The sequence below is a fragment of the Neomonachus schauinslandi genome, chromosome 16, assembly GCF_002201575.2.
Source record: "Neomonachus schauinslandi chromosome 16, ASM220157v2, whole genome shotgun sequence".
Taxonomy (NCBI): Eukaryota; Metazoa; Chordata; class Mammalia; order Carnivora; family Phocidae; genus Neomonachus; species Neomonachus schauinslandi.
The window spans coordinates 8,082,380-8,106,016 of record NC_058418.1 but is presented as its reverse complement, the minus strand read 5'-3'; the positions used below and the strand labels follow the sequence as shown (position 1 = coordinate 8,106,016).

General features: G+C 51.9%; 1 protein-coding gene across 1 annotated transcript in view; it reads left to right on the top strand.

Annotated features, from left to right (window-relative positions):
* BICRA (BRD4 interacting chromatin remodeling complex associated protein) overlaps positions 1-23,637 on the top strand; it is a 47,050-nt gene that overhangs the window by 3,292 nt on the left and 20,121 nt on the right. Inside the window, exons 2-5 of the mRNA XM_044921980.1 lie at positions 19,616-19,716; positions 20,947-20,992; positions 21,077-21,119; positions 23,025-23,090. Coding sequence (XP_044777915.1) covers positions 20,952-20,992; positions 21,077-21,119; positions 23,025-23,090 — 150 coding nt within the window. The 5' untranslated portion in view covers positions 19,616-19,716; positions 20,947-20,951. The remainder of the gene's footprint in view (positions 1-19,615; positions 19,717-20,946; positions 20,993-21,076; positions 21,120-23,024; positions 23,091-23,637) is intronic.

The window sequence follows — 23,637 nt, the reverse complement described above, 5'->3', positions numbered from 1 at the left end:
GTATTCACGTGCTCTCCCGTTGATGAGGCATCTGGGTTGTTCCTGGTTCAGGGGTGCTGTGAACATTCTAGAACATGCCCTCTGGTCCACATCTGCCATTATTCATAAGGGCGGAATTACACGGAGAGTAGCCCCAGGCTCCATGTGATGCCAGGTGGAGGTTATCCGTAGGCTCCCCTACCTTCTTGACACATGCGTGTCCCATGTCACGTGTTCTAGAATCCTTCCTGGATGAGGACTGAAAGCCTTGATTGTGGTCCTTGCAGCTGGTTTTAGCTCTTTCACCCTTGCTCTATAGACTTAACAAATGTTCTCTTTCATGGTGCCCAAGCACCAGACACCCATGCGGTCAGTGTAGACAGGGAGGCGCTGCCTGGGGGTCCTGTTGGGCTTGACACAGTTCACAGGAGGTGCTGTCGCCCCCTAGGGGGCAGTCTGCACATTTGCCCGGAGTTCTGATTGCCCTCCTTATTGTGGTGGCTCCTGGCATTGAGTGGGCAGGTACCATGGGTGTAGACTGTGACTGGATTAATCTGCCTCCTGGGTTGGTGCACAGGGTGGGAGAGGCAAACAAGTCCTGTGGAGTGTCCTGCACTGACCTGGGGAGATGTGCCCACCTTCTCTGTGTCTGTTCCTCTTGCTCACCCTCTGTCTCTCCAGAGTGCCCTTCCCTCCCGCGCCTCCGCCCCAGCTCACTTCTGCTCTCTTCGCCTCCTCTGAGCAGCTCTCTGTGCTGAAGCCCAAGTTCACCACCCTCCCCCACAGATCGGTCTCATCTGAGACCACAGTGGTCACTCGGGCTGTGACATCCCCCCCATGACCTCTTGCCTCCTCTCCAGCTCATGCTGACAGGTTTCTTCTGGGTCCCTCGGGCCTCCCTCCCACCCAGTGGCCAGTCCTCCATTCTGAGCCCGGCCCCGTGGGTCTCTGGCCAGCCTAGGCATCGGTCCCCCCTCCCCGCGCCCCCCGCAGCCCTGGTCAGTCGTGAGTCAGGCGCCTACACTCTTGAGCATTTGCTGTGGCTGCTGAGAATGGTCCGCCTCAGCCATTCCATCAGAGTTTACACAAAGTGAACAAAACAGACCCGGGGCTCACCCCCTCCTGGCGGAGACAGGCAGCAGATAAGATAAATCACGTTTACAGCACATCAGATAGTAATCAGCGCTGTGAAGGAAAGCAAAGCAAGGAGGTGGAAGTGCCGAGGGGGCGGGTAGGGATTGCAGTTGTAGACGGAATCGGGTTGAGTCTTACTGACCTGGTGACAGAAAAGGAGGTAAGGACAAATGCCTACCAGACAGGAAGCAGCATGTGCAAAGGTCCTGTGGGAGGCTTGTGCCTGGTGTGGTAGAGCCGTATCGAGGAGGCTGGTGTGGCTGGAGGGTCATAGATGAGGGGCAGAGTGTGGGAGACAGTGACAGGAAGTGGGGGCAGATGGTGCAGAGCCTGTAGGGCTATGGCAGGGACTTGGGCTTTTACTGAGGGAGGCAGGAGTCCCGGGAGGGCTCTGAGCAGAGGAGGGACCTGGGCTGACTGAGGTTCTCACGTGAGCCCTTTAGCTGCTATGTGGGGATGAGATTGTGGGAGAACAAGGGCAGGGTCAGGCGGACAGAGGAGAAAGAAGCTGGTAAGGCCACACAGGAAGGCCGAGATCCCCACGTGTCTGAGCCTTCATTCAAGCGGACCCTCGGGCACAGCTCAGGCCTTCAGTAAGTCGGCCGGAGCTGCACCCCCAACACTTTTAGGTTCATTGAAGACCATTGAGGTTTTTTGTTTCTATAATAAACTCTTTTTTAAAAATAATTTCAGATCTGCAGAAAAGTTGCAAAAGTAATACAGTTTTCGTATAGCCTGCACCTGGTTTTCCCTAATGTTCACATCTTACGACTTTACCGTGAAACCAACACCGTCCATTGCCATCAACCAACTGGAGAATGTATTCAGATCTCCCTAGTTTTCCCTTAATGTTCCTGTTCCAGGATCCTGTCCAGGAAACCACACTGCATTTAATCATGATGTCTCCCAAGGCTCCTGTTGGCCGTGACAGTTTCTCAGACTTTACTTACTGTTGATGACCTTGTTGGTTTTGAGGAGTACCAGTCGAGAGTTTTGGAGAACGTGCCTCACTTGGGGGTTTGTCTGATGTTTTTCTTGTGATTAGACTGGCAGTTAGGGTTTGGGGAAGGAAGACCACAGCGGTGAAGTACCCTTCTCCTCATGTCACATTAAAGGTACTACACACTGTCGGCTTGACTTATTACTGCTGATATTGACCTTGATCGCATGGCTAAGGACACAGCACTTTTGATTCTATGCTCCCAGCTATGAAAATGGTAAGCGTGTGACTAAGCGTCGATATATTTGCACGTATCAACTCATTTCCATGCCCACAGCTCTGTGGGGTGGACACAACTTGTAACCTGATTTTACAGAGAAGGAAACTGAGGCACGAGGAGGCTCTAATCGCTCGCCCAAGGTAACACATCAGTTAAGTGGCAGAGGTGGGATTTGAACCCAGGAGGTCTGGTTGCAAAGTCCGAGCTCTTCACTGTCATCTGTTTATTATAAAGTACATATGTACACATTATGCAACCATCACCTCCATCTAATTTCATATAAATGGAATCATATGATATGTGAGCTTTTGTGTCTGTACTTTATTTTGAATCTTTTGGTCCCTTTTTGAGCCCCTTTTTTGTGCCCTCTGTCTCTTTTACGAGGATTAGTTTAGTTAAAAGTCAGTGGTATAATACATATAAGTCGACTTACTCTGGAATGTATTCTCGGGCTAAGGGACATCATGCTGCCTGCTTTGGGGATCCTGTGCCCTTCCCTGAGACACCTCACTCCCCTGACCACCTGTCACCTTTGCCCAGCATCAATCCATATATTGATTACCCGTCCAGCTGAATCTGTTTTATCTCTGAGGTTAGGGAATAAATAGAAATTGATGTTCTACCAATGGAACAGAACAGAGAGCCCAGGACAAGAGGCGGGCGTGTGTGGACATGACATGGGGCCGCAGTGGCCCCTGACTCTTAGTAAACGGAGCTGGTGCCAAAACAAAAAATAGTCATCCATATGGAGAGAGATGGAATTGGATCCCTACCTCACACCATATACCCCAAGATAGTTTTCGGATTCAAAGTCACAAATAAACTTAGAAACTGTTTAGATTTGGGGGTGAGGACAGATCCTGAAACAAGATACAAAGGGCATTTCTATGAGAGGAAGCCTTGGGGCCCTGCACATCTCTGGCCTGCGGGCTCCCCTGCAGCCTTTTCTCTCTCTGAGGCTCCGAGCGTGCGCACACACACACGCCCCTTGCCCTGCATAGGGTGCGTTAACCCAGGTAATTAGTAGCTTTGGGACCCTCAGAATACCTTAGATAAAAATGTTTTCACTGAAGAAGGTGCTAGATCAAACCAGGGAGCTTGTATAAGGCTGTGTTTGCACATCCTGCCTGGCTGCCCTCAATTATCCACTCTGCCCTCCGATCCCACTCAGATTCTGCAGGGCCCTTGATTCTGCTCTTTCCCCACCACCCCCTGGGCAGTTGATCCGTAGACTCTGCTGCTCTGCCATCATGTCAGGAATCTGGCCAGTTTTCACTTTTTCCTCCGCCACCTGCGTCTGCCCTCTGGGCTGCCTGCCCCTGTCCTTACCTCCTGCAATCCATTTTCCACTCAGCAGCCAGAGGGATCCTGTGAAACCCGGGTCAGATCATGGCCCACGCTGTTGAGAGCCGTCCTATCTCTTGGGCTCCTTCAGAATAAGCCCAGGACCTCACCTTGGCCCACCGGGCCCTCCATTGCCTAGCCTTTGACCTTGCCTCTTCGACCCCTCTTCACCTCCTTGCTGTTGCTCAAGCACCCCCAGCACATTTCCACCTCAGGGCCTTTGCATCTGCTGTCCCTTCTGCCTCAGATGCCTTTCCCCGTGTGTCCACATCGCTTCTGTTCTCTCCACGTCTGCTCAAACACCTCTTATCTGGGACGATGTCCTGACCACTTCAGCTAAAAATGCATCCCCCTCCTTCCCTACCCCCTTCCCCCGCCACCTTTCTCCTCCATCCTTGCCATTGTCCACTCTGCTGTATGTTGTATGTCTCCATGGTTGGACTCCTGCCAGCAGAACGTTACCTCCAGGAGAGCAGGGATATCTGTTGTCTTCGCTGCTGCCTCCCCAGCGCTGCTGAGAATGACACAACCTTAAATAAAATGGAATCGTTTTTTTGGCCACTGAGTGGGGAACCAAGTTTAGAAGGAACCGGAGAGGAAGCAGGAAGGCAGTTAGCGACTCCCCCGCAGCACTCCAGGCAGTGCTCATGGACATCTTTACATGGACAGTGCTGGTTGCAAAACCCAGGGAAGGATGGGGGATTTATTAAGAAACAGGAGGAAGCGTGGTGTCTTGGAGCCATCGAGGTTAGCTAGTTCCTGAAGACAGCTCCGCTCTGGTGAGAAATTAGAAAGCTGTGCTTGAATCCAGGAAGAAAAGCATTTCACGGCAGGAGGGTGGAGGGAGGGATGGCCGCTCGCTGCCCGCAGATGCTCGGGCATCCAGGGTTTTCACGGACATCAGAAAGCTGTCCAGGCTTCGGTATCCATGAAATCTGGGTTCAAATCCTGGCACTTTCTTTTACCACAGAGTAGCTTTTGGTCTGTGTGCATTTGGCTGCCAGTAATAGTTTACCTGACCAGTGATGGCTTAAATAATATTCATATTTTTTCAACAAAAATTTTTTTAACAAATATCTTCCCCTGTTTAGATGGACTGTAGTTTTCTGTTCAACCTGTTTTCTACTGACGACCAGTGGATTGTTTCCAATATCTTGCTGTTATAAACAAGGACTGCCTACATGTACACCTCACAGTTGTACCTACAGGATACATAAGTGAAATTGATACGTAAGTGAAGTTCTGAGTAAGGGATGCATGCATTAGAATCTGGAGAGCCTCATTATTTGCAGATGCCATATTTGTGAATTCATCTGCTTGCTCTGTAGTCATCCTTGCAACCTAACCATCAGTCCTCCTCACGCTGTCTTGGTCGTCTGCAGACATGCGCAGAGCGGGGGTAAAAATTTGAGCCTCCCTGTGTGCCCGTTCCTAGTGGAAATCAAAAAAGCAAACACTCTGCCTTCTTGTTTCACCTCCCATACTGCAAACAAGTGCCCTTTCATGATCTAACCTCTAGTGCCCTGTTTTTCACACCACCACTTGGTGGTGGTGATTTCACCGTTTAAAAAATGCCCCAAAGCCTAGTGCTGAGGCTCAGCCCAACGCTCCCAAGTGCGAGAAGGTTGGAAAGTGCCTCATGTAGAAAACACATGTGCTGGGCAAGCTTCATTCAGACGTGAGTTATAGTGCTGTGGGCCGTGAGTTCATTGTGAACGAATCAGCAATATAAAACAAGGTGTATTTAAACGGAAACACACATAAAACAAGGTTACGTATTGATCGCCTGATGAAAATGTGACCAGAGGCTCGCAGGGACGTAACCCTCGATTTCCCCCAGGAGTGATAGTTCAGGATTCCCTAATTCAGTGATCGTAGTAACTTTATAGAACATAACTACCATGAATAATAAGAATCGATTGTATGGGCTTTTTTTTTTTTTCCTCTTACACAATAGCTGTGCTTTACTGGGATATAATTTACGTGCAACAAAATGCACACATCTTAAGTACACACCATGATGAATTTTGACAAATAATTACCCATGTAACCATTACCCAGATCCAGATCCAGAACATTTCCATCATCAGGGAAGATCCCCCTCCCTCTGTCCCTCCGCCTGCCCCCTTGGGGCCACCATACCTCTGATTTCTTCCCACCGGTTTTACTTGCTCAGAACTTTACGTGGAGGGATCACATCGTGGGTAGTCTTCTCTGACTGGCTTCCTTTGCTCAGCACGATGCATTTGAGATTCATCTGTGTTTTTGGACGGTAACAGTAGTATATTCCCTTTATTGTCCACTGTGTGGCTGTTACACAGTTTGTTTTTTCATTTACCAGGCAGTGTACATCTACCTGTGCTGTTTCCAGTCTAGGGCTTTTGTGAAGAAGGCTGCTGTGAAAATTTTTGCGAAAATGTTTTTGTACACATTCTTTTCACTATGGTCATAGAGTAGGTATATGTTTAACCTAAGTTAACCCAGGTTTTTCATCCTCTTCTGGAACAAGATGTCTAATGGACCATTCCAGGGATTTGGGGAAACTCAGTATTGCCAGGCTGCTGGGTTCTGATTCTTTTAATTTTCTCCCTTTGGGGCTCAAAATAGCTGCTGCAGCACCAGCCATTGTCGTCATGCTTCACATCAATTTTTCAAGCAGGAAGAAGGAGTAGGGGCAAATAATCTTCCCAATGTAGGGCTCTCTTTATCCAAATGTAAAAATCTTTCCCATGTTCACAACTTAACTGCAAAGGAGGCTGAGGAAGGAAGTTTCTGACCAAGGGGCAAAGGCCTCCGCTTGTAGTGACTCATCCTCGTGAGCAGGTACATTGCTGAATGAAACCAAATGCAAGTTCTGTTGACCAGGAAGTCAGGCTGGGAGTGGCTTTGGATAATGGGCAACCTCTTCAGGCCTGTTGACCCGTGAGGCCACCTTGTCACTGGCTAGGAACCTGTGGCTTGTGTTCAGTATGAGAGCAAGAGCCCTGGGAAGAGAACGGAGACAGAAGCTTCTAGAACAGTCGTTCTCCCGAGTGTGGTCCCTGGACCAGCAGCATCCGCATCACCTGGGAACTTGTTCGAAATGCACATTCCCAGCCCCGCCCCAGACCTTCTGACCATTAAACCTTACTTTAAAAGCCCTTCAGGTGATTCTGGTGCAGTTTCAAGTTTAAGACCCAGTGGTCTAAAGCATGCACAGTGTTTTGGAGCTTTTTTCTCTTTTGTTCCTCTGAGCTCCACTCGGTCCCGACCTCAAAGCCTTCCCTGTTGCCCAGTGTCACGGGAGGCCCTGTGTCCAGTCAACGTAACTATTCCTTCTGTTCTCTTCCCCCACCCCACTGCCTGTTTCCCTCCTTCTCGGAGTTTCTTCTGTTTTTTTATAAACCAGCGTTCAGAAGAAAATGTAAAACCTTTTGAGATACCTGATTTTCTTGGCAAGCCCGCAGCTTTATAGCTGCATTTAGAACAGCAGCGGATGGTAGATGGTGGGGGAAGAAAAGGCACAAAACATTCTAGTGTGTAACTACCTGTATAAACTAGGCTTTTAGGAACTAGACACCAGTCGCTTTATGAGCAATCCACGTTTTATAGGGCACGCTTTAATGTTGTTAAACTAATTCAATGATTTTAGAACTCTAAAGGTCACTGAAAATAAAGATGGTGTAGATTTTAATTGCTCTTCAAATTGCTTTTTCTCTCTCTTCCCCAAAGGGGTGGGAGTGTGTGAGGAATCAACATTTTTTCCCTGTTTTCCTTTTTTGGCTTTGAAAATAGACATAGCATGCCAGTGGCTACATATTCAGGGCCAAGTTAGCTCTTACTGGGAGGGCACAGTCCCCTAGTCTCCTTTGTGTGGATTAGAAGAGTCCTTTCTCCAGGTGGATGTTGCCCTTTTCTGGGTCTCACTGATGTGAGCAGAGCCTTGGCTGGATTTGAGGCCCCACTTGTCCCCATGACTTAATTCCTTTGTGTAGTGAACAACCTGTGCAACTGTACATGGTGGTTTGTGTATATACATTGTATACCCAGGATGGATCTTACAAATTTATGTGCTATACTAGTTTCCTGTGGCTGCGATAACAAATACCACAAACATGGCGGCTCACGGTTCTGGAGGCCACAAGTCCAAAATCAAGGTGTTGGCAAGGCCACCCGGGCAGTCAGAGTTGTGCCTTCTGGAGGCTCTAGGGAAGAGTCCTTCTTTAGCTCTTCCAGCTTCTGTGTCTTCCCTTGTGTCCGTGAGAAGGTCACTGGTCATTAGATTTAGGGCTCACCCAGACAATTTAGGATGATCTCATCTTGAGATGCTTAATTACATCTGCAAAGACCCTTTTTTCCAAATACGGAAGACCACATTCACAGGTCCGGGGTCGTAGACATATCATTTTGGGGAATTACTATTCAATGTGCTACAGATGCCCTGGGAAAAATCGGAAGAGGGCAGTTTCTGGGCATTGTGGCATGTGAGGTCCACTGCGGGAACTCATCACTCAGTGTTGGACCCAGGTGTGTGGGAAATGAGCTGAGTTTTCTGCGGTGCTTCAGGACAGCGTAAGGGGAAGAGGCCGTAAGAGGTGGGGTACTGAAGGTCCTTGCAGGAAGTGTACCCCTGGGGGTGGGGATGGGGGGCAGCTAGCCAGCCTGGCACCATCATGTAGTTCCCACAAGCTTGGGAGCCTGGTGGCCTGGGTTCACATCCTGACTCTGCCATTCTGCTAACTGAGTGACCTTGGGCAGGTTCCCTAACCCCTTTGTCTGCCTCGGTTTTGTCAGCTGTGAAATGGGTATGAGGATCGTGGCACCTTCTACAAGGGATTGTTGTAAGAATGAAATGTAGGAAGATGGAGCACTTAGAACAGCACCGGGCGCTTTGTAAGTGCTCAGCAAACCTTGGCTTTGGTGATGAAGAGGATGATGAAGCAGGAAGTCGTGGCAATCGGGTGGAGGGGACAGACCCGACCACTTCCAGTGCCTGGACTTCCAAACACCAGGGAGCCGTGTGAGGAAGGCTCCTGAGCAGGGGTGGGCCTTGTAGTCGGGCAGGTCAGCCTGGTGGCCGGTGAGGAAGGGAGCCTGGCCAGGAGGAGGCAGGCTTTGTGTTGTCGTTTGTGTGTGGTTTGATTGATGTTTTTACTGGTGGACTTGAGCTGTCATTGCCCACTCCAATTTGTCAGCGCTGGGCAGAAATGTAGGAGGTGCTGAGTGACACTTGTGAGTGAATGAATGAATGAATCAATCAATCAATTTAATAACATTAAATAACATTTAAATAACATTTAAAACACATAACAAGGGGCGCCTGAGTGGCTCAGTCATTAAGCGTCTGCCTTTGGCTCAGGTCATGATTCCGGGGTCCTGGGATCGAGCCCTACATGGAGCTCCCTGCTCAGCGGGAAGCCTGCTTCTCCCTCTCCCACTCCCCCTGCTTGTGTTCCCTCTCTCGCTGTGTCTCTCTCTGTCAAAAAAATAAATAAAATCTTTTTTTTTTTTAATTTTCTTTATTTATTTATTTGACAGAGAGAGACACAGTGAAAGAGGGAACACAAGCAGGGGGAGAGGGAGAGGGAGAAGCAGACTCCCAGCTGAGCAGGGAGCCCGATGCGGGGCTCGATCCAGGACCCTGGGATCATGACCTGAGCCGAAGGCAGATGCTTAACGACTGAGCCACCCAGGTGCCCCAAAATAAATAAAATCTTAAAAAATAAATAAAATAAAATAAAATACATAACAAGCAGGACACCTGGGTAGTTCAGTCGGTTGAGTGTCCGACCCTTGATTGTGCCTCAGGTTATGATCTCAGCGTTGTGGGATCGAGCCCCACATTGGGCTCTGCGCTGAGTATGGAGCCTGCTTGAGATTCTCTCTCTCATCCTCTGCCCCTACCCCCCACTCACTCACTCTCTCTAAAAATAAATAAAAATAAAATAAAATAAATTTAAAATTTGTAACAAGCAGTAGACCATTAGCATGGACTAGGTGGTGCCTGGTGTGGTGTGGAAGGGTGGTCCTGCAGGCTCCCTGCTGGGCCAGGTGTCACCCTGCGGTTGCTGGGTCCTGGGGGTGTTTCAGGACATCCCAAGAGGCCAAGTGGAGTGCTGGGGGCTCAAGCAGCATTTATTTGCCAATCAGGATGGAAGTGTTTGAGTATTTTAACAATAGGTGCAGTCGGTTGTGAACAAGGGTAATATTAACACAGGCTGGGTGGATGGATAGATGAAAAGAAAAATGATGGGATCTCTATGTGAGCAGGGACAGTGGCTGTGGAAAGGAGGAGAGGGCTTGGGGAGGTTTGGGAGGTAGAATGACGGATAAAACTCGGATGGAGTCAGAGGTGTGAGGTCGAGGTTGGTCGTTTGTCTCTGAAGAGGGCTGTTATCAGTTAGCTGCTGCTATGTAACAACCCCCAAACTATCGCTGTTTAACAAATTATCCACAGGGTGCCGGGGTGGCTCAGTTGGTTAAGCGTCTGCCTTCCGCTCAGGTCATGATCTCAGGGTCCTGGGATCGAGCCCTGCATCAGGCTCCCTGCTCAGTGGGGAGTCTGCTTGTCTCACCGTGCCCCCGCCCCTTGTATGTTCTCTCTCTCTCTCAAATAAATAAAATCTTAAAACAAACAAACAAACAAATTATCCACAAATGTAGCAGCTTAAATGAACAATTGTAGTATGCCCAGGTTTTACAGGTCAAGAGTTTGACATGGAATTTGACAGTGGGTCTCTCTTCCACGATGTCTGGGGTCTTGGCTGGGAAGACTGAAAGCCTGGGGGCTGAAGGCCTGTTCATACACGTTTGGCACCTGGGCTGGGATAACCTGATGATGGGACTTTCTTTCTTAAGATTTTATTTATTTATTTATTTGAGCGAGAGAGCAAGGGAGAGAGAGAAGGAGCAGGGGGGAGGGGCAGAAGCAGAGGGAGAAGCAGACTCCCAGCTGAGCAGAGAGCCCGGCGTGGGACTCGATCCCAGGACCCTGGGATCACGACCTGAGCCGAAGGCAGACGCTTCACCAACTGAGCCACCCAGGCGCCCCAGAAGTAGAGCACCTGTTCGTGGTCTTTCCAGGGACTAGATTAGGCTTCCCCATAGCATGGCGGCCTCAGAGTGGTCAGACTTCTATTTAAGATGGCTTAGGGCTTCCAGGTAAATGTCCTAGCGGACAAGGCGGACACCGAATTGCCTTCCATGACCCAGCCCGCAAAGTCACATAACGGCACGTCTGTTGCACTGTCCTAGTTGAAGTAGTCACAAGCTCTTTTTGATTCAGGAGAAGTAGCAGGGTTGCGCTGTGGGGAATTGGGGGGATCAACAACATTGTTGCATCATCTTTGGAGAAGACGAGATGCCACAGTGGCTTCAAACAAAGCCATGTTCCCAGTGGTCGGAATTTGGACTGGGCACAGCTGGGTACTGCTAGTCTTGCCTCGGTGTCTGTGGTCAGGTGAAGGTCAGCGAGGTGGCTGTGCTTCCGCGGCTTGATTGGATGTGAGCTGGGATGATGGAGGTGACGGGCACGTGACTCTTGTCGCCCAGTGGGCTGGCCCAGGCTTCTTCACACGGGCTGGGTCATGGAAGGCAATTCGGTGTCCGCCTTGTCCGCTAGGACATTTACCTGGAAGCCCTAAGCCATCTTTTTTTTTTAAAGATTTTATTTATTTGAGACAGAGAGAATGAGAGACAGAGAGCATGAGAGGGAGAAGCAGACTCCCTGCCGAGCAGGGAGCCCGATGCGGGACTCGATCCAGGGACTCCAGGATCATGACCTGAGCCGAAGGCAGTCGCTTAACCAACTGAGCCACCCAGGCGCCCGCCCTAAGCCATCTTAAATAGAAGTCTGACTACTCTGAGGCCGCCATGCTATGGGGAAGCCTAATCTAGTCCCTGGAAAGACCACGAGCAGGTGCTCTACTTCCGGGGAGCCTGGGTGGCTCAGTCGGTGAAGTGTCTGCCTTCGGCTCAGGTCATGATCCCTGGGCAGAGAGCAGAAGTATGCCCGGTCTCTTGAGGTGTTGGCTTAGAAAGACACACCATCACTTCTGCCACATTCTGTTGGCCAAAGAGAGTCAGAAGGCCAGCCCAAAGTCTAGGTGTGGGGTGACAGACCCCATCTCTTGGTAGGAGGAGCTGCCAAGAGTATGGGACCAGGGAGAAGAATTGCTGGCCACTTTTGCAATCAACCACAGTGATCTTTTTTTCAGATCCCCTTTCCACCAGCCCTGTTCAATTTTGCTGAGCCCTCTCAATCAGTGACACTCAGAGGACAGTCCTTGACCCGTGGAAGCCGGAGAGAGTCCTTGGGATGGGTTGCAGAGATATCTAGAAATGCAAGCTAAGTCGTCAGGGTGTGTCTGGCTGCAAATAATGGGAAACCCTAATAGTGGTTTGATCTGTAAGGATTAAGAAGTCTGGAGGCAGGGGCGCCTGGGTGGCTCAGTCGTTAAGCGTCTGCTTTGGGCTCAGATCATGATCCCAGGGTCCTGGGATCGAGCCCCGCATTGGGCTCCCTGCTCCACGGGAAGCCTGCTTCACCCTCTCCCTCTCCCCCGCTTGTGTTCCCTCTCTCTCTGTCTGTCTCGCTGTCAAATAAATAAATAAAATCTTAAAAAAAAAAAAAAGTCTGGAGGCAGGCAGTGCAGGAGGAGTTGTTAAGAATCCAGTCTTTTTCTGTCCTCCCAACAGCTATCCTCTGTAGGTGGGCTTAACTGCCGTAGGTTTATTGCCTCGTTGTTGCAAAATGGCTGCAGCAGCTCCAGTCTTCTCAACTATACTCGAAGCTGGAAGTGGGAAGCAAAAGATTTTCTCCCTAGAGGAGCTCTGTCTTTATATTCTGGAAGAAAAACTGTCCCTAAGTCTGTGCCCTTTGGCTCTTCCTATCTGCAGAACCATAGCTGCCCTAGCTACAAGGAAGCCTAGGAAAGTGAACGTTTGATACAGGGGTTAGGAGTGCTGCTGGTGTAGTCTAATTATTTTCAAGCTATTTTGACCACAACCCACAGTAGGAAATACGTACACGTACAGACACACAGAATTGAAACCAATCTCACAAGCTGATATTTAACGCTTACCACGGATGATGCCTTTTAATATTTCCTATTCTGTTCCATTCCGTTTTACTCTATACTATTTAATTAAAAGGAAAAAACAAAAAACAAAAAACTCCTGGTCACAACCTGCTCATTTGATTTCACAACCCTCCAAGGCGTGACCCATAGTTTGAAAAAGACTGACTCAGAACAGGCTTTGTTTACATCTTGGAGTTGGCAAGTGTTACCCTGAACGGCTTCAGGCTTCTGTGAGTAAGGAGAGGGGAGGGCTGGGGAAGTGGTGTTTGGAAAACAACAGTTAGGCTTTGCCACATCGGCTTCTCTTCCTGTCCCTTCCCGTCGGCAGAGGATACGGTTCTGTAGACTTGCATGTTGGTTGCCTATCAATCCCCCAGGGGTTGCTAAAACTTTCGCTGGGAAATTAGAATGAGCCTGTTTCTGGAGCCGAGTGGAAGCTTTGAATCCTGCGTCCTGCTAGGCGATCTGGCTTGTGCGCGGCTCCTGATGACAATGCAGAACTCCCCGCTCACATTACCAGTGCAGGAGACATTCACACAATCTTCTGGAAGGACACTTTGTCATTGTTGCGTCAGGCCTGTTCTCCCCAGCTGCTTGTGATTTTTCGGTCCCCGCTTTTCCTGCTTTTTATAGCGCGGTGGTGAAGAATGAGGTCTCCAGAGTCACAGGGTCTGAGTTCGAATTTTGGCCCCCCTGGTGTGGTTTTGGGGGCAAGTATCCAGACCCTTCTGAGTCCCGGCGTCCTGAGCTGTGACGCTTGAGGCAGCGTTCCTCCTGCCCCATTGGTGACGAGGAGGGGTCCGTGGATGTGACGTTAGCATGAGGCCCGATACCAGGGAAGCACTGGGACGGGGTGGGGGGGCTCTTCGGGGTGCATCGGGCAGCTCTGGCTGAGTTTGTGCAGTAGCAAGCGAGCCCCACTTCTCCGGGGCTTTCAGTGGCAAAGGCTTGTTTCGTGCCCTCGTGGATTGGCTGTAGCTCTGTCCATGTGTCTGTCCCCTTTGTTCTGGGACTCAGAGCCAGGTGATAGTTCTTAAAGCTTCTGCTCTACAGGGGCTCAATATACCCACTCCCATGTGGACAGTTTGGGGCTGGCAACTTTGCACACCAGCTGTGGCCCCCAGTCACTTTTTTTTTTTAAGCTTTTGTGTATGCGTGTGTTGAGGAGAGGGGCGTCCAATGCCACCCCTGGTTGAGAACCACGGGTCATGCCCCACCCCCCCAGGGCCAAGGATTGGGTGTGCTTTTGCTCATTAGGGTATCCCCAGGCTGAACACACATAATAGAGCACTTCATAAATGCCCTGTCTACCAGGCTGCTCTGAACAAATGAACGGATTTGTCTGATGGCCTCTGTATGTTCATTTCTTCATTCCCCAAATATTTATGGAGCTCCTTCTGTGTAGGCACGGGCGTCCCGCAGGGGAACAAAGCAGACAATAAACAGTCAGACATGATACTTGGTATTAAAAAGTCTTTTTTTTTTTAAGTAAGGATTTTTCATTATGGAAAATTCCAAACGTGCACCAAGTGGAGAGAACAGCCAAACGTGGACCACCCCCCCGCCACCACCACCGGTCATCAACCACCTTGATCCATTTTCAGTTGCTACCAGTCTTGCAGACCAGCTCTGTCCGGTGAGAGAGCTTGCTGCAGCGATGGAAATGTTCCCAGTCCACGCTGCCCCGCACGGTAGCTACCAGCCACGTGTAGCTGTTGAGCACTCAAAACGTGGCAAGCGGGATTGAGAGTAAACCTTCGTGTCATTGAACTTTCTTAGGTGAATTTTTAAAAAAGTCTTTGATACTCCTCATTGTCCTTTTTTAAAATTTTCGTGTTTTTTTTTTAATGTGGTAAAATACGCATAACGTAAAATTTACCACTTTAGCCATTTTTTTTTTTAAGATTTATCTGAGTCATCTCTCCCCCCGTCCCCACCATTGTGGGGCTCGAACTCATGCCGCCGCCGAGATCAGGAGTCGCACGCTCCACCGGCTGAGCCAGCCGGGCTCCCCCCGCCCCCGCGACCTTATAGCCGTTTGTAAGTGTGCGGTTCAGCGGCATTGGAACACTCACCCTGTTGTGCAACCGCGGCCCCCATCCACGTCCAGAACTCTTCATCTTGCAGAACTGAAAGTCCGCACCCACTGAACAGTACCACCCCATTCCCCTTTCTCCCCGGCCCCTGGCGGCCACCATTCCACTTTCTGTCTCTGGGCACGTTACACGTCGGATCGTGTGGTGTGGGTCTCTTTGTAACTGGCTCGTTTCACGTAGCGTGACGTGCTCGCGGGTCGTTCGCGTTGTAGCCTGTGTCCGAATGTCCTTCCTGAATAATATCCCATTGTAAGTTGCCACCGCATCTCCGTTCATCCATCGGCGTGGGCTGTTTCCACCTTTTGGCGACTGTGGATAACGCTGCTGTGACTTTGGGTGCGCCCAGATCTGTTCGAGACCCTCCTTTTTCAGTTCTTGGGGGGCGGGGGGAATATACCCAGAAGTGGATTTGCTGGAGCATATAGCAGTGCTATTTTTACCATTTTGAGGAACTGCCAGACTGTTTGCAAGCAGCTGCACCATTTTACATTCCCACCAGCAGTGCACGAGGGTTCCAGTGTCTCCACATCCTCAACAATACTTGTTTTCTGGGGTTTTTCTGTTTTGGGTCGTGTTTGATAGTAGCCATCCTAATAGGTGTGAGCTGGTGTCTCCGGTCTCGACTGCATTGCCCTAACGATGAGTGATGTTGAGCATCTTTTCATGTGCCTGTGGCCGTCTGTGTATCTTCTTTGGAGAACTGTCTTATTCAAGTCTTCTGTCCTAATTCCATTGAATTAACCTGAATTTATACGTAGCTGTATGTGGCTGGGGGTCAGCAGTATCAGTCAGCACAGGTCTGTATGCCCCCCGAACACCCACAACTAGGTTCTTTTGGGGGAAATCAGACATTTTACCATTTCACCCCTAAATATTTCAGGGTATGTTTTTAAAGGGTAAGGACTCTAAAGAAAAAGAAAAGCAACACCATGATGCCATTATTACGCTGTTTTTACATTATTTTTTTAAGTAGACTCCGCGCTCAGCATGGAACCCAACACAAGGCTTGAACTCACAACCCTGAGATCAAGACCTGAGCTGAGATCAAGAGTTGGATGCTCCACCGACTGAGCCACCTAGGCGCCCCTCCACTTTGAATCTTTTTTTTTTTTTTTTTAAGATTTTATTTATTTGAGAGAAAGAGGCAGAGATAGCAACAGAGAGCAAAAGCAGGGAGGAGAGGGAGAAGCAGGGAGCTCAATGTGGGGGCTCCATCCCAGGACCCCGGGATCATGACCCGAGCCGAAGGCAGGCGCTTAACCGACTGAGCCACCCAGGCGCCCCCCCGTTCACATTGAATCTTAATCACGATTTCTTAATATTGTCAAATACCTGGGCAGGGTTCAAATTCTGTCTTTCAGCAGCCGGTGGGTTCATTTGTGTCCTTCAGGTCTCCCTGTGACTGCTGGATTGAGGGCTGCAGTATTGGCCAGCCCCACGCGGGCACGTGTCCTGGGCTGTCTTTGGCCGGGGGCTTCTCCATAACCATTCTGTTCAGCCTCACTTATCTCATCTGAGAAATGGGGGTAAGAACGGACTTGGAAGGATTCGAAGAGCCTTGGTGCCCGTTGGTTTAAGTAGGACCGTATGCACGACCCACGGCCGAAGCAGGTGGTATATAAAGCCTTCCAAAGGTGCTCAAGGGTGACACGGGGTAACTGGCAGCAGGTGGCCAAGCCGGAGCTTGGGGACTTTTTTCCAGCCCGACTGGGCTGGGGCCAGAAAGCTTTGATCTCACTTTGCCCCGTGAGATCCTATTCACAATGGCAGTTGAAATTATTACAGCAGTATACATCACTCACAAAATACTTTACCACGTGCGACGATTAAAGGCATTCCTATAGAACAATCCCGTGGGGGGGGGGGGGCGGCGCATACCGTTATCCGCATTTTCCAGGTGGGGAAACTGAGGCACGGGTGTGGGGGTGTTAAGTAACTTGAGGGCACACAACTAGCAGTTGGCAGGGCCGGGGTGGGTCCTGGGGCAGCCTGCGGCAGAGCATACCACCCCGCCGTCCCACAAGGGACCTTTATCAGTCTAGGGGCACCCGATCCCCCCCGTGAGCACTTGGTGGGCCACTGGTGCCCCGTCGCCTCGGAGCTGTTGGCCGCACTGGAATCTGAAGCATTTATTCCAAATGTAGCAACTCTGGCCCCTCTCCCAATTTCCAACCTCCTAGATCCAGGGTAGGTCCTGGGAATGAGTGTGAAGACGGCAGGGGAGATGAGACAGGGTCAGGGAGGCAGAGGGTGGAAGCCGGAGGCCGCTGCACCTTTGCCCTTTTCTCGTTAGCCAACTCACAGAACAGCAGGATCAAGGCCAGTATTGATGCCACGACCTACTGTGCACAAACCACAGGCCCTGTTCTGAGAGACTGTCCACCGCCACATGAGACATGCAGACTGTGATTCCACCCGTTTGACCAGTGAACGAACACATGGAGGCCCAGAGAGGTGAAGTCACTTGCCTGGGGCCACCCAGCCTCCCATGCATGGTGGAGCAGGAACCTGAACCCCCGACTCCAACCCCTGTCATTTCATGCTGGACCTCTTGGCATCAACCCTACAGGAGACATGGGAGGCGGAGTTACCAGACGTGCTGATCATTGACATACCGTTTTCTTTTTATTATGGAAACTTTCCAGAACGTACAGAGTGACGAGAACGGTACCGTGAAGCCCCCAGGTACCCCTCACTCAGCCTTAACAGTTATCAACATCCTGCCACACCCTGTCCCCCCCCATCCCACTACCACTTGATGGTGACGATTTGGTTTTTTTAGAGCTTTTTAAGGTCAAATTTACATGTTTTGAACTAACATGCACAAATCTGAGCTGTGACATTTTAAACCCTCACGAAACAGGCACCCCATCGCAAGGCAGAGCATTTTCCTCTCGTCTAAAACCACCCCCCCCCCCTTCATTTCTCTGCTGTTACTGGTGGAATGAAAATGCACGAATGGGATCGCCTGGGTGGCTCAGTTGGTTGAGCGTCTGACTCTTGGTTTTGGCTCAGGTCTGATCTCATGGGTCGTGAGCTTGAGCCCCACGTCAGGCTCCACGCTCTGCGTGGAGTCGGCTTGAGACTCTCTCTCCCTCTGCCCCTCCCCTGCTCAAATAAATGAATAAATCTTAAAACACACACACACATACACAAGTGAAAAAAATTCTCACAGAGACGTACATTCACCCGCGGGCCCCATTTGGAGAGTCCTGGTCAGGAAGCACCCACTCCTGGCTATAATTCTGCTGGCCCGAGGTTTGCAGAGCTTGGGCCACACCTGAAACTCAGCGCAGGGGGGAGGGAAGACCCCACCCAAATCTGGCTGCTCTGGCAAAGCCACTTTGGGTGCTCGTGGACACCCCCAGACCATGGCAGTGTACCCGGAATCTAGCTGGGACGGGATCCCATGTTCCTGGATCATGTGACAGATGGTTTCTAGATCTTCCCGGGGCCTGGGCCTGCCAAGCAAGAGGGGAAGCCACTGGGTGCTCCCATTCCTCTCGCTTTTTTGAATCTGAACTATTCCAAGCATTCTTAAAATGATAACAAAGGCTGCCACCCAGCTTCATCTTATCTTGACATTTTTGCCATATTTGCTTCAGATTTTAGAAGAGAAACAGCGTGATGAGAGGAACGAGAGGAACGTGCATGGGATAGCAGTTAAGGGCGGGGACTCTGAGTGAGTCTGCCTTGGCTCAAGCCCCAGCCCGGCCGCTTTACCAGTTGAGGGCTCTTGGGCGTATTGCACACTGTTCTGAGCCTCCGCTTCCCCATCTTCAGAACAGGGCTAATAAAAGTGCCCGCCTTGCAGGGATCTAGAGAAGGTGAAGTGGTTCATACAGGTAGAGCGCTTAAAACCAGTGATGGGCACGTACCATATTTGCAATTCCAAATATTTCATATTTGCGAAGCTATCTACTCGTGAGCACGTGTAACCCGCAGATCAATACCGATGCACTTCCCTGGTCACCAGGGGACTTGTGAAAAATCGGAGTGGCCCCGAGTGCCTGTGCCCGCTGAGGTTGAACAAGGCCACACTTTGCCTTCTTGGTTCAGCTCCCATATTATTGAGTGCCATGGTTTTTGCATCTTTGTGCTCTTTGTGGGTGGTTTTGCTGTTGAAAACGGCTCCCGGCGTAGGACTGAAGTGCTGCCTGGTGTCCCCAAGTGCAAGAAGGCCAGGATGTGCCCTCCGGAGAGAACGCGTGTGTTAGATGAGTGTCCTTCAGGCACGAGTGCACAGAGCTGTTAGCCGTGGGTTCGGTGCTAACAAATCAACAGTTTATATTACCTTAGGTGTCTCTAAACAGAAACACCTGTAGACTAAGGCTGTGTATTGATGGGTTGATGAGAAGGTGAGCAAAGGCTCGCAGGAGGCCACCCTGTGTCTCCCCCCCACCCCCCCGCCCTGGGATCGGTGGCCCAGAATTCACAACCACGTGCTCACGGCAGCTGTGCAGAATGCAAGTGCCTCAGATAACGAGAATCGACTGTGTTTTATGAGGTCCAGGTGTCAATAAATTATCTCATATGATGTTCTACCTTGCTGTAGTACATGTGGCTATGTAACGCCCTACCCCGTGCTCCGTGTGTGCACGTCGCATATGGGATCACGTGTAGTGTTGTCTCACCTGCTCTTAAACTTGTGTTTGACCCCTTCTTTTCTTACCTCTTTACACGTGGCTGGGTCAACCCCTCTCCTGGGCTCCCCACTCCCTCCCTCCCCCCATCCTTCTCCTTGTCACAGACTTCCTTACAGCCTCCCTTATTCTCTCCACAGCTGGCCCCCGAAAGGACACTCCCCAAGTCCCCAGCCAGGGGCCCCGCGTAGACCTGGAGTGGACACCCCCTCCTTCCCTTCATGATTCGTTTGTAGCGCAGGTAACCGGCCAAGGGTCCCAGTTCGTGCCTGGAGGGGCGCTTGTCCCTCATTCCACCTCCCTGGGCCCACCCTGACCCCTGGAAGAGGAAGGAACACTCCTTCTTGGCAGAGCCTGACTTAGCCAACACCCTTCCGCCCCTCCCCCTCCGGCCTTGGGCCCCCTGGGTCATCTGGACCATCCCCCTGCCTCCATGCCAACTGCAGGTGGGATATCCTCCCCATTTTCCCCTTTTCTCCAGATTCTTTGCAGGTCTTGCCTTTCTGTCCCCTGGCTGGGCCTTCCCCTCCCACCCCACCCCTGTCCCGGGCTGGTCGGAAAGGGCAGGGCTGGTAGGCCACTGACCTCGTGGTGACACAGGAAGAAGGAAGCATAGGTGGGCCTGGGATATGGAGCTGGCAAGAGCCCATTGTCGCCACTGCCAAGTGCAGCCAGCGCCTGGGAGGGACCTCGAGGGACGGTCCCCATGGCCAACGCTGGAAGGGAGAGTCATTGGTGTGTGTGGAGGGGGTTGTTCCCGCCAGCTTTGCATGGCGTGTTCTAGGCTGGGCGTGTTGACCCAAGGCCCCGGGGTGTGCACGTATGTGTCCCACAGCCCTTGGCAAAGTGTGTGTCAGTTTCGCCCCACCTGCGTGTTTTTGGCAGAAGGGTCTTTTACCTTCATCACATTCTCCAAGGCACTGTTCAGAGAAGAACCTGAACAGTTCAGGACGGTTCACACGCAGGGCAGACCCCTGTCCCACCCCGCTCTGGGCCAGGCCCCGGCGCAGGGAGGCCGGGCAGGCCAGGCTCTGGGCCAGACTCTGGGTTCGAGGCCTGGCTCTGCCCCCTGCTGGCTGGAAAATGAATGACGAGCTCTGGGCCCCTGTTTACTCCTCTGCAACACGGGTGGGGGTGGCAGGACCCATCTTGTGGGGTGCCGTGAGGATTAAAAGAGTTACGGGTGTGTGAAGCACTCAGCACAGGCCTGCACGTGATCAGGGCTCACTCAGTCTTGGTGGATGTCCTCATTGTGGGCATCAGATGCTGGGGAAGAGGTTGGGGGAGGAGGAAAAGGCAGCCGTCTCTGGCTGCTCACCACCCCCACCCACACCCAGAGGCTCAAGGGAACAGAAACTCTGACCTACCAGAGACCTTGGTTCCAAGGAGGGGTCCTGGAAGGGAGGGTCCTGGCACACTGCCTACGTCTAACCTTGTCCCCCTTGCCCCCTTCCTGCCCCACCCGGTTCAGTGGCGATGGATGATGAGGATGGGAGATGCTTACTAGACGTGATTTGGTGAGTAACAGACTCCCTCCACCCTCCCTGTCCCCCCTCCCCTGCCCCTCACCTCCTCAGTGTCTCTCCCCTTCTGTCTTTCAGTGACCCTCAGGCCCTCAATGACTTCCTACATGGATCCGAGAAGGTGAGTGCTGGGGCAGGCAGGGGCCTCCCCGGGGTAGGGGGCTGTGGAACTGGGGGGCTGAGAGACCTGAGCCCCTGATTCAGTAGACATCTGCCTCTTGCATTCTGGGAGCTGGGCCCCGGGGTTATGGCAAGAGCAGAAGAGATGACAGATCCCTGCCCTCATGCCATACACATTTCCTTGATAAACAAAGTAGTAACTGCTAAGGGTGATCGCGGACAGAACCCTGCAGTGTAGGATAAGAAGTAAGAAAAGAATGTCCCCGGCACAACGAAAATGGTTTAAAACAAAATGAATGGGGGGCAGGGGCAGTGGCTTCTTTAGCTAGTGTGGGCAGGGAGGTGACCTTGAAGGCGACCTTGAAGGATCAGAGAGAGGCACCCATGGTGCTCTGGGCAGGGGAAGGGCAGGTAGAAATGCAGGAAAATTTGCTATGTTCGAGGAATGGAAAGAAGGCTGGTGGTACCGGACAGAAGGGGAAACTAGTAGTGGTGAGACCAGAGTGGACAAAAGTCACAGGTCATGCAGGGCCTGGAACAAAGCTGAGCCACGAGGAGCTGTATCTGTTATCTAGGACTGCGTAACAAATTGTCCCAACACTTAGTGACTTAAAACAACTTGTTAGTGCTCTCACAGTTTCTGAGGGTTGGGACTCGGGGAGCAGCTTAGCTGGGTGCTTCTGGCTCAGGGTCTCTCCAGAGGTTGCAGTCAGGATGTTGGCTGGGGCCACCATCATCCGAGGGTTCGTCTGGGGCTGGAGAATGTGCTTCCCTGATGATTCATTCCCACGGCTGTGGGCTGGAGGCCTCAGGGCCTCACCACATCGGCCTCTCCGTAGGATCCTTAAGCAGCCTCACGACACGGCAGCCAGGTTCCCCCAGAGTGAGTGACCCAAGGGAGAGAGCCAGGAGGATGCTCAGGGCCTCTTATGATCTCGTCTCTGAAGTCACACACCATCGCTTTTGTCACCTTGTATCCAGTAGAAGCAGGTCACCAACCCAGCCCACACTCCCAGAGAGGGGAACGGAGCGCCACTTCTTGGAAGGAGAAGCAGCAGATGATTTGTGGAGCAGGGGCGAGTGCAGTGGGCTGAGGGTGGCCAGGGCCATGGGGTGGGCAGCGGAGGGGGTGCCAGGCGCTGGCTTTGGGGGGCAGAGTCAACTAGACCTGCTGGTGGAGTAGATGTTGAGGAGGAGAGTGTCAGGTTAGCTCCTGGATTTGGGCCTGAGCAGCTGAGTGGCTTGTGTCTCCAGAGCTTGGGAGTTTGGGGCTGACTCCACAAGGGAGGATGTTGGCCGTGCCAGGCTGGGGTTCTGGAAAGACGTCCAGGTAGAGAGAAACCGGGGAGGCTCAGTGGGCATTCGTATGGACGCCGGGCCCTGTTCTAGGAGCTAGAGACGCCCTGGGAATTGGACAGGTCCCTGGCCTCCCAGAGCCGGGCTCAGCAGGGCGCACTGGGTGCCCGGACGGTGGGGCATGCCAGCTACTTGGGCCGCATGGAGAAAGGAGTGGCTTAGTCAGGTGGGACGGCGGCTGTTGGGAGGAGGCGGCGACCGTGACGGGTCGTGAGGGGCGTGCTGTCAGAGAGGTGAAGGGGGAAGGCAGGGGCACAGCTTGGGCAAAGGCATGGAGGCAGGATCCTAGGGTTCCAGGCAGGCATGTTGGGAGAGCCTCGGACTCCATGTTGGGCACACCTTGGGTTTTGAACATGCTGCCAAGCCCCGTTCTTTGGTGCCTCTTTTCCGGAGATGGAGTTTCCCATACTCCTTGCACCGCCCACCCCCACCCCCACCCCATCTTTGTCCTTTGGTCTAGTGTAACTTTAAATTGGTTTTTGTTCTAGAGCAGGGCCTGCCCGCTGCCTGGCTGATCTTTGACCTTGGGTGGGGGCGGGTCTTGTTGCAGCTCGATGGTGATGACCTCCTGGATAACCCCGGGGAGGCCCAAAGTGCCTTCTATGAAGGTCCTGGGGTAAGTGGCCCAGGGGTTCGGGGAGGGCCCCAGGCTCTCAATCATGGCTCATATTGCCCCTGGTGGCAGTCAGCAGGAGGGAGGCCCTAACGGCGAGAGGGAAGGGGTCATGATCGTCCCCCTGGGGCACCTTGCTGGGGGGTTGGGGAGGGCAGTCACTGACAGCAGTGTGGGGTGGAGGTGGGACCACAGTGGGTTGGCCTGGCCCACGGGCTCCTCAGAAGAGGTGAGGGAGGGTCCTGGGTCCCGGGCCTTGGGGATCAGTTGCTACAGAGCGGTCCTGGGAGTTGAGGCAGATGCTAGGGTTCACCAGGGACACTCTTCTCGGGAGCAGAGGGTGTGGGGGCCTGGAGGCCTGTCCCTGCTTAGCCATCATGGTGGGGTGTGACCTGGGGGAAGGGGATCGACTGACACAGACTTCAGTCTCCATCTGGAAAACGAAGGCAGGGGTGATGAGCCAAGCCCAGAGTGGGGAACGTGGTGGACATTAATTGAGCACCTACTGTATGCCTGACTGTGCCAGTTGTCCTTCCCTCTTCTTCCTCCC